Here is a 14,228-nt window from a genome sequence, read left to right as displayed (position 1 = left end):
AATTTCAATAAATTATTTTTCTCAAATTGGAGAATAATTAATTTTCAAAAATCAAAAATATGAAATTAAATAAATAATCATTTATATGTCTGTATGTTTTCTTCAAACCTTATAATGAGTTCAAATCCATTGTATAAATGTTTCAAATTACAATTCATGAAGTAAATTGATTGGCATTTTCGTAATAAATAACATTTTCATTTCAATTAATATGTGAGCAGATAATTAAAAGCTATATAGGATTTTTTATCAATTATATTCATTTTTAATGAACTTGATTACTGTAAAAATTTTTTTTTCTTTTGAATTTCTCCCTTTTTAAAAGTAACGTCAAAATTATAAAATGTATATATATACATATTATACATTATTATAATTGAATATAAATACATTTATTTATATATATATTATACAATAATATAATTGAATATAAATGGAGGTAATCAAGTTGAATAATTTATTAAAATAAAAAAATAATTAATTCATTCAAATTACTTTTCTTAAATTGGAGAATAATTAATTTTCAAAAATTAAAGACATGAAATTAAATAAATAATCACTTATCTATTTGTATGTACTCTTTGAACCTCATGATCAGTTCTAATCCATTGTATGAATGTACCAAATTACAATTCATAAAGAAAATTAAATGGCATTTTCTGTATAAATAATATTTTTATTTTAATTAACCTGTGAGCAAATCATTGAAAATATACAGGATTTTTTCAATAATTATGTTCATTTTTAATGAATTTAATTACCGTAACAAAAATTTTTTTTTTTTAAATTTCTCTTGTAAAAGTAAATTAAACAGTATAATATATATATATATATATATATATATATATATATATATTATACATTGATACAATTATATATAAATACATTAATTTATATGTTTACATTTAACAATAATAAAATTGAATATAAATAGAGGTAATTGAGTTGAATAATTTAATAGAATAAGGAAATAATTGAATTAAATAAATTATTTTTCTCAAATTGAAGAATGATTAATTTTCACAAATTGAAAATATGAAATTAAATAAATAATCATTTATCTATCTGTATGTTTTCTTCAAACCTTATAATAAGTTCTAATCCATTGTATAAATGTTCCCAATTACAATTTATAAAGTGAATTAAATGGCATTTTCTTAATGAATAAGAATATTTTTATGATGAAGAAGAATTATCTTGACCTTGGAGATTTGTTGATTAAAGTTATTCTTGGATATGAAGGTCACAACTCAAAACAATTTTTATCGTGTTAACGTTTCGGCCCTGGTGGGGGCCCTCTTCAGAACAATTTTATTTAAATATCTGTCACGAACAAATAAAAATGATATACAAATAGGTTTGACAAAGTAAGACATATTGATGTAACTGATATGCAAAGGTGTTGAAGAAGTATAAAAGAGAGATTACCTCATATGTGATAACACTTCCGATTAATTAATGCGTGTTGATAATTAAGAATAAATGGAACAAATAGTCAAAAACGACAGAAAACGAAACACACTGCGTTAGCGACACGTAACTCCCACGAATTCATATTTATAGTTGGTATGTTAAAAGAATTAAAATGCACAGCCGTTATGGTTGAGTCAGAGCACATAAGCACTGTGGAACGTCTAATGTGTAGTGGGAAGAGGTCGATCTCAATAGTTATCAGAGCAACGCAGAGTCAACGGGTTAGACCGAAAAACAAAAAATTTTTTTTTTTTTTTTTTTTTATGTCAAGAAGGTAAAATCGAGAGCAAGCTCAGTCGGTAATGGACAAATTACGAAGGTCGTATCACAGAGGTGTAAATATTGCTTAGGTGTTCTATGTCTTGTTTACGGTTGACAGAATTAGGATGTGCTACGATATTGCACATTTCCAACAGAAGCCTATTATAATACAAAGGTTCGACATCAATAATACTAGCTTGAGAATAGTTAAAAGAGTGGTCGAAATCGATGGCATGTCTCGTCAATGCAGTATAATTATCCTCGTGTTCGTGGATGTTGCGTCTATGTTCGGTTATCCTGGTGTGTAGTTGTCTACTAGTTTGACCTATGTAAGCCTTGTTGCAATGATTGCAAGGTATTTTGTAAACTACACACGAGCGATTGACCAGGGGTAAGGGGTCTTTACCCGAATCGAACGTCGAGGATAAATCATGTGCACATTTGCCCACAAATTGAATTTTGTATTTAGCGAATGTTCTATTAAGAGACTCAAACAGACCCGCTACATAAGGGATGGAAATATAGTTTTTTTGAATGGTCTGTGTAGTAGTTGCATCGAGATTGTTGTTGGGGCTGGTAGATGCCAAGATGGAATCATATTTGAACTTTATATGTTTGTTAAGCAGGCGAGAAGGATAGTCCATTCTTACATAGTACCTGCTGAATTAAGGACAAATTTTTATCGTGAAATTCCATGCTTGAGAGTCGGATCGCTCTGTCAACTAAACAATTGATCGTTCCAATTTTGTATGATTTGGGATGGTGAGAATGGTAATTTAAATACCTTTGTGACCAAGTAGCCTTGTGGAACCAATCAGTTTTAATGAGCTGATTATCATTGATAATCAGTACATCTAAAAAGCTGATTTGGCGATTAGACTCTAATTCGGATGTAAATTGTAGTCTCGGATGGAAACTATTAAAAACTGAAAGCATATCGGCGACTTTATGCGAAGGGACAGCTGTAATTATGTCGTCTACGTATCTGAAAAAGAATGCAGGCTTGAAGTCAAGTTTATTAAGACAGTGTTGTTCAAGGTCATCCAAAACCAAATCAGACAAAATTGGAGAGAGCGGTGAGCCCATAGGTAAGCCAAACGTTTGGGCATATATGTGATGGTTAAATTTAAATATGGCAGCCTTAAAACATATTTGTAATGCCTTTAAGAGTTCATTACGTGGGACCGGAATTTTGTCCACCAGCTGATGCCAACGCTGTTTGATGGCGTTGATTGCCAGATCTTGTGGTACATTAGTGAATAAGGATATAACATCCAGTGAAACTAAAATATAATCAGCTGGAAGACGAAGATCCCTAATAGCATTCACCAACGCAAAACTATCTCTTATCCGTGACAAAGGTGGTATGATGTTATTACCTATCCATTTACTAAGAAAACGAGCCAAATTGATCGTCGGACTATCAGTGAAGGACACAATGATTCGTACCGGTGTGTCAGGTTTATGGATTTTCGGTAGTCCATAAGCTCTAGGTGGTAGGCAGTCCGTTTTAGCAATTTGACGTCTTAGTTGATTGGAGATAAATTTGCTATTGACCCAATCGGTTGTTAGTTTTTTTACTTCTTGTTGCAGAGTAGAAGTGAGATCATATCTAACGACTTTATAAGAATTATTGTTAGATAGTTGTTGCAACATTTTGGCCTCGTACATTAGTTTGTTCATAACCACAGTCTTGTTTCCCTTATCCGCTTTCAAGAAAAGCAAGTCCTTATTGTTGTTTTGGAAGATCTTGGTTTCTTTGATTTTTTTGTGAAGGGCATTCTTATCTGCGTCAAGGGGAGCAGGAGTGTTAATGAACTTTTTAACTGTATTGGTGAAATCTTGCCGAGCCGTATTGCGAGAATTAGAAGGAATGCAAGAGATCTTAGATTCGAAATCCGATATGAGTTTGTTGGTTGGAATGCGATTATTCTTAAAAGGAATGCCATATTTAGGTCCCATTTTTAGTACGTCAATAACATTGGCCGGAATCTCGGTGCTACTGAGGTTTACTAACCAATTTTCAGAGGTCGTGTCAATTGGATTAGAATTGAGTCGTTTTTTGTTGTTGATCAGACTAGCTAGCTTGTTGATATTGGCCGTCTTATAAGCGTTGAAAGCCGGTTCTAATTTCAAGTGTTGCGTGTCAAAGAATTTTTTTGACACTTCAACCGGTAATTCGATTAAGATGTCATTCTCCAGAGACAACAAAATATTTTGGTACTTAACGTTAAGTTAACCATCGTTAAGTACCAAAATATTTTGTTGTCTCTGGAGAATGACATCTTAATCGAATTACCGGTTGAAGTGTCAAAAAAATTCTTTGACACGCAACACTTGAAATTAGAACCGGCTTTCAACGCTTATAAGACGGCCAATATCAACAAGCTAGCTAGTCTGATCAACAACAAAAAACGACTCAATTCTAATCCAATTGACACGACCTCTGAAAATTGGTTAGTAAACCTCAGTAGCACCGAGATTCCGGCCAATGTTATTGACGTACTAAAAATGGGACCTAAATATGGCATTCCTTTTAAGAATAATCGCATTCCAACCAACAAACTCATATCGGATTTCGAATCTAAGATCTCTTGCATTCCTTCTAATTCTCGCAATACGGCTCGGCAAGATTTCACCAATACAGTTAAAAAGTTCATTAACACTCCTGCTCCCCTTGACGCAGATAAGAATGCCCTTCACAAAAAAATCAAAGAAACCAAGATCTTCCAAAACAACAATAAGGACTTGCTTTTCTTGAAAGCGGATAAGGGAAACAAGACTGTGGTTATGAACAAACTAATGTACGAGGCCAAAATGTTGCAACAACTATCTAACAATAATTCTTATAAAGTCGTTAGATATGATCTCACTTCTACTCTGCAACAAGAAGTAAAAAAACTAACAACCGATTGGGTCAATAGCAAATTTATCTCCAATCAACTAAGACGTCAAATTGCTAAAACGGACTGCCTACCACCTAGAGCTTATGGACTACCGAAAATCCATAAACCTGACACACCGGTACGAATCATTGTGTCCTTCACTGATAGTCCGACGATCAATTTGGCTCGTTTTCTTAGTAAATGGATAGGTAATAACATCATACCACCTTTGTCACGGATAAGAGATAGTTTTGCGTTGGTGAATGCTATTAGGGATCTTCGTCTTCCAGCTGATTATATTTTAGTTTCACTGGATGTTATATCCTTATTCACTAATGTACCACAAGATCTGGCAATCAACGCCATCAAACAGCGTTGGCATCAGCTGGTGGACAAAATTCCGGTCCCACGTAATGAACTCTTAAAGGCATTACAAATATGTTTTAAGGCTGCCATATTTAAATTTAACCATCACATATATGCCCAAACGTTTGGCTTACCTATGGGCTCACCGCTCTCTCCAATTTTGTCTGATTTGGTTTTGGATGACCTTGAACAACACTGTCTTAATAAACTTGACTTCAAGCCTGCATTCTTTTTCAGATACGTAGACGACATAATTACAGCTGTCCCTTCGCATAAAGTCGCCGATATGCTTTCAGTTTTTAATAGTTTCCATCCGAGACTACAATTTACATCCGAATTAGAGTCTAATCGCCAAATCAGCTTTTTAGATGTACTGATTATCAATGATAATCAGCTCATTAAAACTGATTGGTTCCACAAGGCTACTTGGTCACAAAGGTATTTAAATTACCATTCTCACCATCCCAAATCATACAAAATTGGAACGATCAATTGTTTAGTTGACAGAGCGATCCGACTCTCAAGCATGGAATTTCACGATAAAAATTTGTCCTTAATTCAGCAGGTACTATGTAAGAATGGACTATCCTTCTCGCCTGCTTAACAAACATATAAAGTTCAAATATGATTCCATCTTGGCATCTACCAGCCCCAACAACAATCTCGATGCAACTACTACACAGACCATTCAAAAAAACTATATTTCCATCCCTTATGTAGCGGGTCTGTTTGAGTCTCTTAATAGAACATTCGCTAAATACAAAATTCAATTTGTGGGCAAATGTGCACATGATTTATCCTCGACGTTCGATTCGGGTAAAGACCCCTTACCCCTGGTCAATCGCTCGTGTGTAGTTTACAAAATACCTTGCAATCATTGCAACAAGGCTTACATAGGTCAAACTAGTAGACAACTACACACCAGGATAACCGAACATAGACGCAACATCCACGAACACGAGGATAATTATACTGCATTGACGAGACATGCCATCGATTTCGACCACTCTTTTAACTATTCTCAAGCTAGTATTATTGATGTCGAACCTTTGTATTATAATAGGCTTCTGTTGGAAATGTGCAATATCGTAGCACATCCTAATTCTGTCAACCGTAAACAAGACATAGAACACCTAAGCAATATTTACACCTCTGTGATACGACCTTCGTAATTTGTCCATTACCGACTGAGCTTGCTCTCGATTTTACCTTCTTGACATAAAAAAAAAAAAAAAAAAAAATTTTTTGTTTTTCGGTCTAACCCGTTGACTCTGCGTTGCTCTGATAACTATTGAGATCGACCTCTTCCCACTACACATTAGACGTTCCACAGTGCTTATGTGCTCTGACTCAACCATAACGGCTGTGCATTTTAATTCTTTTAACATACCAACTATAAATATGAATTCGTGGGAGTTACGTGTCGCTAACGCAGTGTGTTTCGTTTTCTGTCGTTTTTGACTATTTGTTCTATTTATTCTTAATTATCAACACGCATTAATTAATCGGAAGTGTTATCACATATGAGGTAATCTCTCTTTTATACTTCTTCAACACCTTTGCATATCAGTTACATCAATATGTCTTACTTTGTCAAACCTATTTGTATATCATTTTTATTTGTTCGTGACAGATATTTAAATAAAATTGTTCTGAAGAGGGCCCCCACCAAGGCCGAAACGTTAACACGATAAAAAGTGTTTTGAGTTGTGACCTTCATATCCAAGAATAACTTTAATCAAGAATATTTTTATTTTAATTCATATGTGAGCAAATAATTAATAAATATATAGGATTTTTTCAACAATTATATTTTTTTTCAATGAATTCAATGACTGTGAAAAAAATTTTTTTTTTTAAATTTCTCTCTTTTTAAAAGTAACGTCAAAATTATAATATGTATATATATACATATTATACATTTATATAAATAAATATAAATACATTCATTTATATATATATTATACATTATTATGATTGAATGTAAATGGAGGTAATTAAGTTGAATAATTCAATAAAATTGAAGAATAATTAATTTTTAAAGATTAAAAATATGAAATTAAATAAATAATCATTTATCTATCCGTATGTTTTCTTGAAACCTTATAATAAGTTCAAATCCATTGTATAAATGTTCCAAATTACAATTCATGAAGTAAATTGAATGGCATTTTCGAGATGAATAATATTTTTATTTCAAATAATATGTAGATATAAAAATTGAAGATATGAAATTAAATAAGTAATCATTCATATATCTGTATGTTTTCAATAAACCTTATAATAAGTTCTAATTCATTGTATATATGTTCCAAATTACAATTCATAAAGTAAATTAAATGACATTTTCTTAATGAATAATAATATTTTTATTTTAATACATATGTGAGCAGATAATTAAAAAATATACAGGATATTTTTAGTAATTATATTTATATTCAATGAATTTGATTAATTTAAAAAATTTTTTTTCTCTCCAATTTCTCTTTCTTTAAAAGTGACGTCAAAATTATAACATATATATATATATATATATACACACATATATATACATATACATATTATACATTATTATAATTGAATATAAATGGAGGTAATTAAGTTGAATAATTCCATAAAATAAGAAAATAATTGAATTAATCAAATTATTTTTCTTAAATTAAAGAATAATTGATCTTTAAAAATTAGAAATATGAAATTAAATGAATAATCATTTGTCTATCCGTATGTTTTCTTGAAACCTTATAATAAGTTCAAATCCATTGTATAAATGTTCCAAATTACAATTCATAAAGTAAATTGAATGGCATTTTCGAGATAAATAATATTTCTATTTCAATCAATATGTGAATATAAAAATTGAAGATATGAAATTAAATAAATAATCATTCATATATCTGTATGTTTTCAATAAACCTTATAATACGTTCTAACTCATTGTATATATGTTCCAAATTACAATGCATGAAGTAAATTAAATGGCATTTTCTTAATAAAAAATATTTTTATTTCAATTAATATGTGAGCAAATAATCCAATAATATGGAGGAATTTTTTCATAATTATATTCATTGTTAATGAATTCAATTGATGTGAAAATTTTTTTTTTTTTTAAATTTCTCTTTCTTTCAAAGTAAATTAACAATTATAATATATATAAATATAATATATATAATATATATACATTTCATATATATATATATATATATATATATATATATATGTTTATATATATACACATATATTATACATTAATACATTATACATCAATATAATTAAATATAGATACATTTGTTTATATATATATATATATGTTGTAACGTGGCGTTTCAGAGTCGCCCGTCACAAGGGCACACAACCGCTATTGTTTTTGGTTCACGCGTCCTCAGCAGGGTACTCCAACCGAACTCGATACAAAATAGGCAATAACTACTTTTAACTAATTCTTTTTCTTGTAAATTCTTTATTTCGCGCTTCGGCGCAAGCTAACGAGGTACTTGGACGACAACGATCCCGATCAACAAGGGACCACTAGCTACCGTTTGCAGCTCTCGACGACTTCGCCTACTGACGGTCTCATCAGACTACACTGGCTACCTTGGTGCACCTTTATATACACCTGGGGTAGCATCCACCCGAACCTTCCGTATCGCCTCGACTGCCGGTGAACAGGGAGATAAAAATCCTCCCGGCGGCCGAGGGCACCGTTTCTCGAAGAGGAACCAGCTGCCAGCTCTATCGGATGCCGTAAGGATAGCGTGAAGGGCAGACCGTAGCCTGCCATCCTCCGACTTACCGGCCTGGTGCCGGACCGACCCCAAACTACTACGTCCAGGTTGATAAAGCCATCATTCTGAGGATCGACGCTGCCTTCCTATCGGTAGGGACTAATTGTGTGGGTCGTGGTCCACGGTTTAGCCAACCGTCTGACTGCACGACCTCAGGTACAGGCAGCTAGCTACTGCCTGTACAAAAGCCGGTGGAGGTGAACAATGAGGCGTCACTCTCCACCCGGTAACTTTGACCGAGAGGCACCCTGTGTATGCCTCTGTCAAAGAAGTCCCCGATGATAGGCAGCCTGGACTGTAAACCGAAGCGACTACGAAACCGTACGAGTTGGTGTCAACGACGAAATCGCGAGCAGCACATTACACCACATCTAGCGATAATTTTTGGAAAACGTATGACCACGCAGTAACCAATATTCGCCACAGGGGGATGGCCTATTTGCGGTGGGGGTCAACCGACCAATCAAAGAAGAAGAATCACCTTTCGACAACCGCGAGATCGGCGAGCTGAACTACGACCTGCTATTCTACGCTTGACCTGCTGAGGGACAGCTTCGTTTTTCCGATTATTCTCCCGATCATTCTACCGATTTAAGCTACCGACACCTTCCCTTCTACCACTATCGTTCTATCGTTTATTCTACCGAAAACCTTCATCCTTCTAAACTCTTTTCATTCTTTCTCCCTTGCTTCTCAGTTTTGCTAATATAAAGTATAATTTAAATTAGAGTCAGTTTGTGTGCCTGAAGTCAACCGCCAAGGTAAGGCTTCTGCCTTTGAATTGTACCGTTACGAAGTTGCTCATAATTTTTATTCTTTCTTATAGTATCTACCGACTTTGTGTGAATCATGGTCCGCGACTTAAAGTTGCAGTAAGCCGCCGTGTGACTGCATGATTTCAGTAATTTATTATTTTCGTATCTGAGCGACCTCGTAACTGCCAAATAATTATTTCTCTTGTATTTATGATTTTGCTGATTATTTGTGAATCTCTATTATCCTGCTTCCGTATTTTCTATCGTATTTTGAGCCCTATTGGCTTCATATTTTATTCCATACTCTTCTTGTAATAGTAGTGTGCCTTATATTTTATTTCCGTTATTGCTTATTATATTTTTATTTATTTTTGTGCCTATTGTATCGTATATCGAGTTCCTTGGAGTACAAGCGAGCGTAGAATCACCCCTAGATATTACCGCATTTTTCTTTATTACTATTGACAATTTTATACTATTTCTGCCTGTTATTTATTTTTCCGTATTTTGTTAAATTAAGTTCTGTGAATTATTCTTTTGTAATGCGGTGTATTTTAGTGTATTTCTCTATTTTGTAAACTCTCCGGAATTCTCTCACTCTCATAACTTTGTATTTTGGTATTCTCTCAGAAGTTATGTTGAGGAATCCATTATTTAATTCCTCAAGTACGTAATCATTATAAATTGTCAAATCTACCGTTTATGAATAATTCCACCGAAGGCTACCTAGTCGATCGTTTGCCGACTTGGTAAATTGTTACTGAATGTCAATCTCTCATACTGGTTATAATTTATGGTAAATTTGTCGTATCATCCAGCGAACTATCGTTACGTTGTTTTCTACCGATCGCAGTAAAGTTCTCTCGTTCTAATTGACAGAATAATAATTCTCGTGGCGTCTTTGCAACTTGAGTAAGATCACGTCGCCCAGTGACGTGTAGTTTCAAGTCAACTCTTGTATTATATCGCATCTCTCGACCTACGTGCATTTTTCTCTGTTAACTACCGACTCTCGTTCTAAAGCTACCGTTTATTGCTATTCTACCGAACTTTTTGTGAACAACGATTACTTATTTTATTAACTACCGCTATCGATACCATCTTATTTGCCTGTCTTACTCATGTAACCTTCTCGACAATATATGATCGATTGACCTGTACATTTTCCCTTTTGACTGGAGTTTATTCTTTATTTTGTTATTTTCTTTAATTCTGGAATCACTGTTAGCTGCCTTGAATTTCGCCACTCTACCGGGATGTACGCGATCGCACCTGTGCCTAGCCAGCCATACAACGGGTTCTCTATTTATCTCTTTTGTACGGTTTTAAGTTAATTTTATTGATTTGCATTATTATTTGAAAATCAACGCTAAAAAGTCGACGCTAACGCGTCTGGCGCCCAACGTAATTATTTTGTTATAGTTTGATATTGCGGATAAGTAGAGAATCGCGCCAAAGTGTCAACGGTAAGTCCTCATCCGAGGGTAACAGAATTTAGCGTTACAATTTATATCATAAACACTAATATAATTGAATATAAACAGAGGTAATTGAGTTAAATAATTTAATAAAATGAGAAAATAATTAATTTAAATGAATTATTTTCCTTAAATTAAAGAATAAATAATTTTTATAAATTAAAAATACAAAAAAAGTGAATAATCATTTATCTATCTGTATGTTTTCTTTGAACCTCATACTAAGTTCTAATCCATTGTATAAATGTTCCAAATTACAATTCATAAAGTGTATTAAATGGCATTTTCTCAATGAATAATATTTTTATTTCGATTATTATGTGAGCAAATAATTAAAAGATATATAGGATCTTTTTAATATTTATATTTTTTTTCAATTGATTCAATTAATGTGTTACGTCCTCCAGACTTCATATTCCTTTCCCACGCTCTTAGTTACCTTACGCTCTGTAGTCTACTCTTATCGTTCGCGAGTCACAGGTTCTCCTGTAACTCGCGGCTAGCTTGCCTGCTACATCCGGCAAAACCAGGCAGATCCATTCCAGTACTCAAGCAAGACACCTATCCCTCTAAACCAAGACCATACCCTTTTTCTCTTGACCGACTCTGTTGCATTGACCACTCATAAACAATCATATACTTTGAATCGTTTACCTTTCCTCAATACCGATCCCTTTCTATTCCATTCCCTTCCTGCATTGGGAGTAGTAGCACGCGAGTGCATAGTCGACGGGAACGGACAATGGCCTACAATGGCCAAATAACACCTTGGCTGGGCGTGGAGTAAGCTCCGATTACCGCTCATCGGAGCCTACGCAATCTACCCCGTAACAAATGTAAGAAAAATTTTCTCTCAAAAATTTCTCTTTTTTTGAAAGTAAATTGAAAATTATAATATATATATATTAGGGTGGTCGTTAAAAATTAAAATCTTTGCGGCGCCCGAAAAAATCCTTCCTTCTGATGAGAAACTACGGGGAAAATTTTGCTTTCGCCATTTAAACAAAAATAACACATGCCGACGGCCAATTGAAGTTAATTTTTCGATAAAATTATGTTTTTTTTTTTTAATTTGTCTCAGTAGTTAAGTTTGGGTAAAAATCATCAAAAACGGCTTGTTTGAAAAAAATTAAATTCTCTACAAAATTTTCAGCAGTGATTTTGATAATAAGTTAGAATTTATAAATTTGATATTGAGATTATTGCGATGGATATGAACGTTATCAGAAACTTAAAGGAACATTTTTATAGAGAATTTAATTTTCTATTAGCCGTATTTAATGATTTCACCCAAACTTGAATACTGTGACGAATTTAAAAAAAAACTATAATTTGATCGAAAAATTAACTTCAACTGGCGGTCGGCACGTGTTATTTTTGTTTAAATCGCAAAAGCAAAATTTTTCCCGTAGTTTCTCATCAGAAGGAAGGATTTTTTCGGGCGCCGCAAAGATTTTAATTTTTAACGACCACTCTAATATATATATATTTATATATATATATATATGTCGGAGAATGGCCAGATAACACTCGCGAACTTTGTGTTTTGCGTGTGGGACGCATGATGAACCACCTTTTTATTCTTTTACAAGATAAAAACGGAACTTCACTTATTGAACAAAGCTTTTTAAAATTCAACGTTTATAACAAGATCCAAAATGCTCAATGTTTATTCTGTTATTGATCTTTGCCGTAGTTTCTCTGGAGACCGAATAGAAGAAAGCGGTGATAATCCTCCTTGTTATTCATTTCGTCATCCTTGACACGGCTAATCCTGACAATCACACGTCCTCGTGTGCTGTAATACAAAAATTAAAAGATATTTAGACCGTTCGGCCAACCTGATCATATTACCATTCCAAAAATCACGATGTGCTTTAACAAATCCATAAGTTTTAACAAATTTCGTACTAAATAACAAGTCCGGTGACAAACTGTTGACAACACCCCATTTCATAGAAATCATCTTCTTTCCACAAGAGCAAGAACTACAATCTTCTCAAAAGACTTGCATTCCTCTCATGAGACTTATATTTTTATCCAAACATGTAATTTCCACACACATTGCCAATTATCAATTGGGCTTCACATATGTGACCGTATGACAACGTCAAGCCGTCCATACATCGACATTTCCACACACAGTCGCCTCATGCGACAGCACCACACCATTAGCCGTTACATTGCGCCATCTCCGCTCACCGAAATGAGTAAGGTTTTTTTTTTTGACTTGCAACTAATAAGCGTAATGAATGTGTGCACTAGGATCAAGCTCAAACCAAAGGGAATGACAATCATTTCCTACTCCAATATTCTGATGAATTTCTTATAATAGGTGCGCCAACGAGGATGTCACAGGTTATTAATCCAAAAATAACACATTAAATTTGTAATTTAATACCTTGAATACTCAATGACTCTTCAGAAGATTTATCAAAATCAATATCCAATTCTGAAGGTACAGAACAGTCAGGCATTGCTCGAAGACGGTCATGAGCGTATTTGTACGTTCGATTACAATTTAGAGATTTTAAAATGTACCGATCTCCGTCTAACACTTCAATAACACGAAATGGCCCTTTAAATTTTGAATTCAATTTTGTTCGATTTCTTTCGTGATTTTCAATTAAAACATAATCCCCAACAGAAAATTTTTTAAATTTTGCCTTTCGGGCATCAAATCGTGATTTTTCAATTTGCGAGTTAATCTCAATCATATTGGCTGCTCGCTCTCTGATTTCCGATGAGTCAATTTCTTTTTCACAATCAGTAATCGGTAACAGATTCAACGGTCTGGCTACGCGACCAATCATCAATTCCAGAGGAGTAGCTTTAGTCGCACTACTGACGGAACAATTCAGTGCCAGTTGAATATCTCCAAGAGAATCCTGCCAAGATCTATTATTATCAACCTCAACAGAAGTGAGCATATTTTTAAGTGTACTCATAACACGTTCGACTTGACCATTGCCTCGACTAGTACCAGTAGCAATCAAATGAAGATTAATGCAATGGGAAGCACAAAAATCACGAAAATTTTTGTTTGCAAAACATCTCCCCTGATCAGCAATCACACGAACCGGTGCTCCAAATAATGTGACGATTGATTTTAAAGCTTTTATAGCACTTACAGCATCAATAGAAAGAGTATGGTAAAGAAAAACAAACTTAATAAAGGCATCAATAAACACAAAAACATATTCTTTAATATCACTTTTGCCA

At 33.6% G+C, this 14,228-nt stretch overlaps 2 protein-coding genes across 2 annotated transcripts; one reads left to right on the top strand and one right to left on the bottom strand.

Annotated features, from left to right (window-relative positions):
• Positions 1-556: 556 nt before the first annotated feature.
• On the bottom strand, positions 557-3,696 carry LOC124187803. The gene is made up of 3 exons (XM_046579988.1): positions 2,519-3,696; positions 2,234-2,391; positions 557-600 (listed from the first exon to the last, which is right to left on the bottom strand). Exons 1-3 carry the CDS (start codon positions 3,694-3,696, stop codon positions 557-559), a joined length of 1,380 nt encoding a protein of 459 aa, XP_046435944.1.
• A 549-nt stretch (positions 3,697-4,245) lies between these two features.
• Positions 4,246-9,619, top strand: LOC124187802. The gene is made up of 3 exons (XM_046579987.1): positions 4,246-5,423; positions 5,551-5,708; positions 9,600-9,619. Exons 1-3 carry the CDS (start codon positions 4,246-4,248, stop codon positions 9,617-9,619), a joined length of 1,356 nt encoding a protein of 451 aa, XP_046435943.1.
• The last annotated feature ends 4,609 nt before the right edge of the window (positions 9,620-14,228 follow it).

Source organism: Neodiprion fabricii, chromosome 1 (genome assembly GCF_021155785.1).
Source record: "Neodiprion fabricii isolate iyNeoFabr1 chromosome 1, iyNeoFabr1.1, whole genome shotgun sequence".
NCBI lineage: Eukaryota > Metazoa > Arthropoda > Insecta > Hymenoptera > Diprionidae > Neodiprion > Neodiprion fabricii.
The sequence above is the reverse complement of the archived record's forward strand: the minus strand, read 5'-3'. Positions and strand labels throughout refer to the sequence as shown.

What these genes read in the sequence shown, in the direction of transcription:
- LOC124187803 (XM_046579988.1), bottom strand. Translation starts at nt 3,696, where the DNA reads ATGGGACCTAAATATGGCATTCCTTTTAAGAATAATCGCATTCCAACC. An exon ending in AAGGCTACTTGGTCACAAAG is followed by an intron (nt 2,392 to 2,518) that starts GTATTTAAATTA and finishes TTAATTCAGCAG; the next exon opens with GTACTATGTAAGAATGGACT. An exon ending in TTCCATCCCTTATGTAGCGG is followed by an intron (nt 601 to 2,233) that starts GTCTGTTTGAGT and finishes ACAATGGATTAG; the next exon opens with AACTGATCATGAGGTTCAAA.
- LOC124187802 (XM_046579987.1), top strand. Translation starts at nt 4,246, where the DNA reads ATGGGACCTAAATATGGCATTCCTTTTAAGAATAATCGCATTCCAACC. An exon ending in AAGGCTACTTGGTCACAAAG is followed by an intron (nt 5,424 to 5,550) that starts GTATTTAAATTA and finishes TTAATTCAGCAG; the next exon opens with GTACTATGTAAGAATGGACT. An exon ending in TTCCATCCCTTATGTAGCGG is followed by an intron (nt 5,709 to 9,599) that starts GTCTGTTTGAGT and finishes TCTTTCTTATAG; the next exon opens with TATCTACCGACTTTGTGTGA.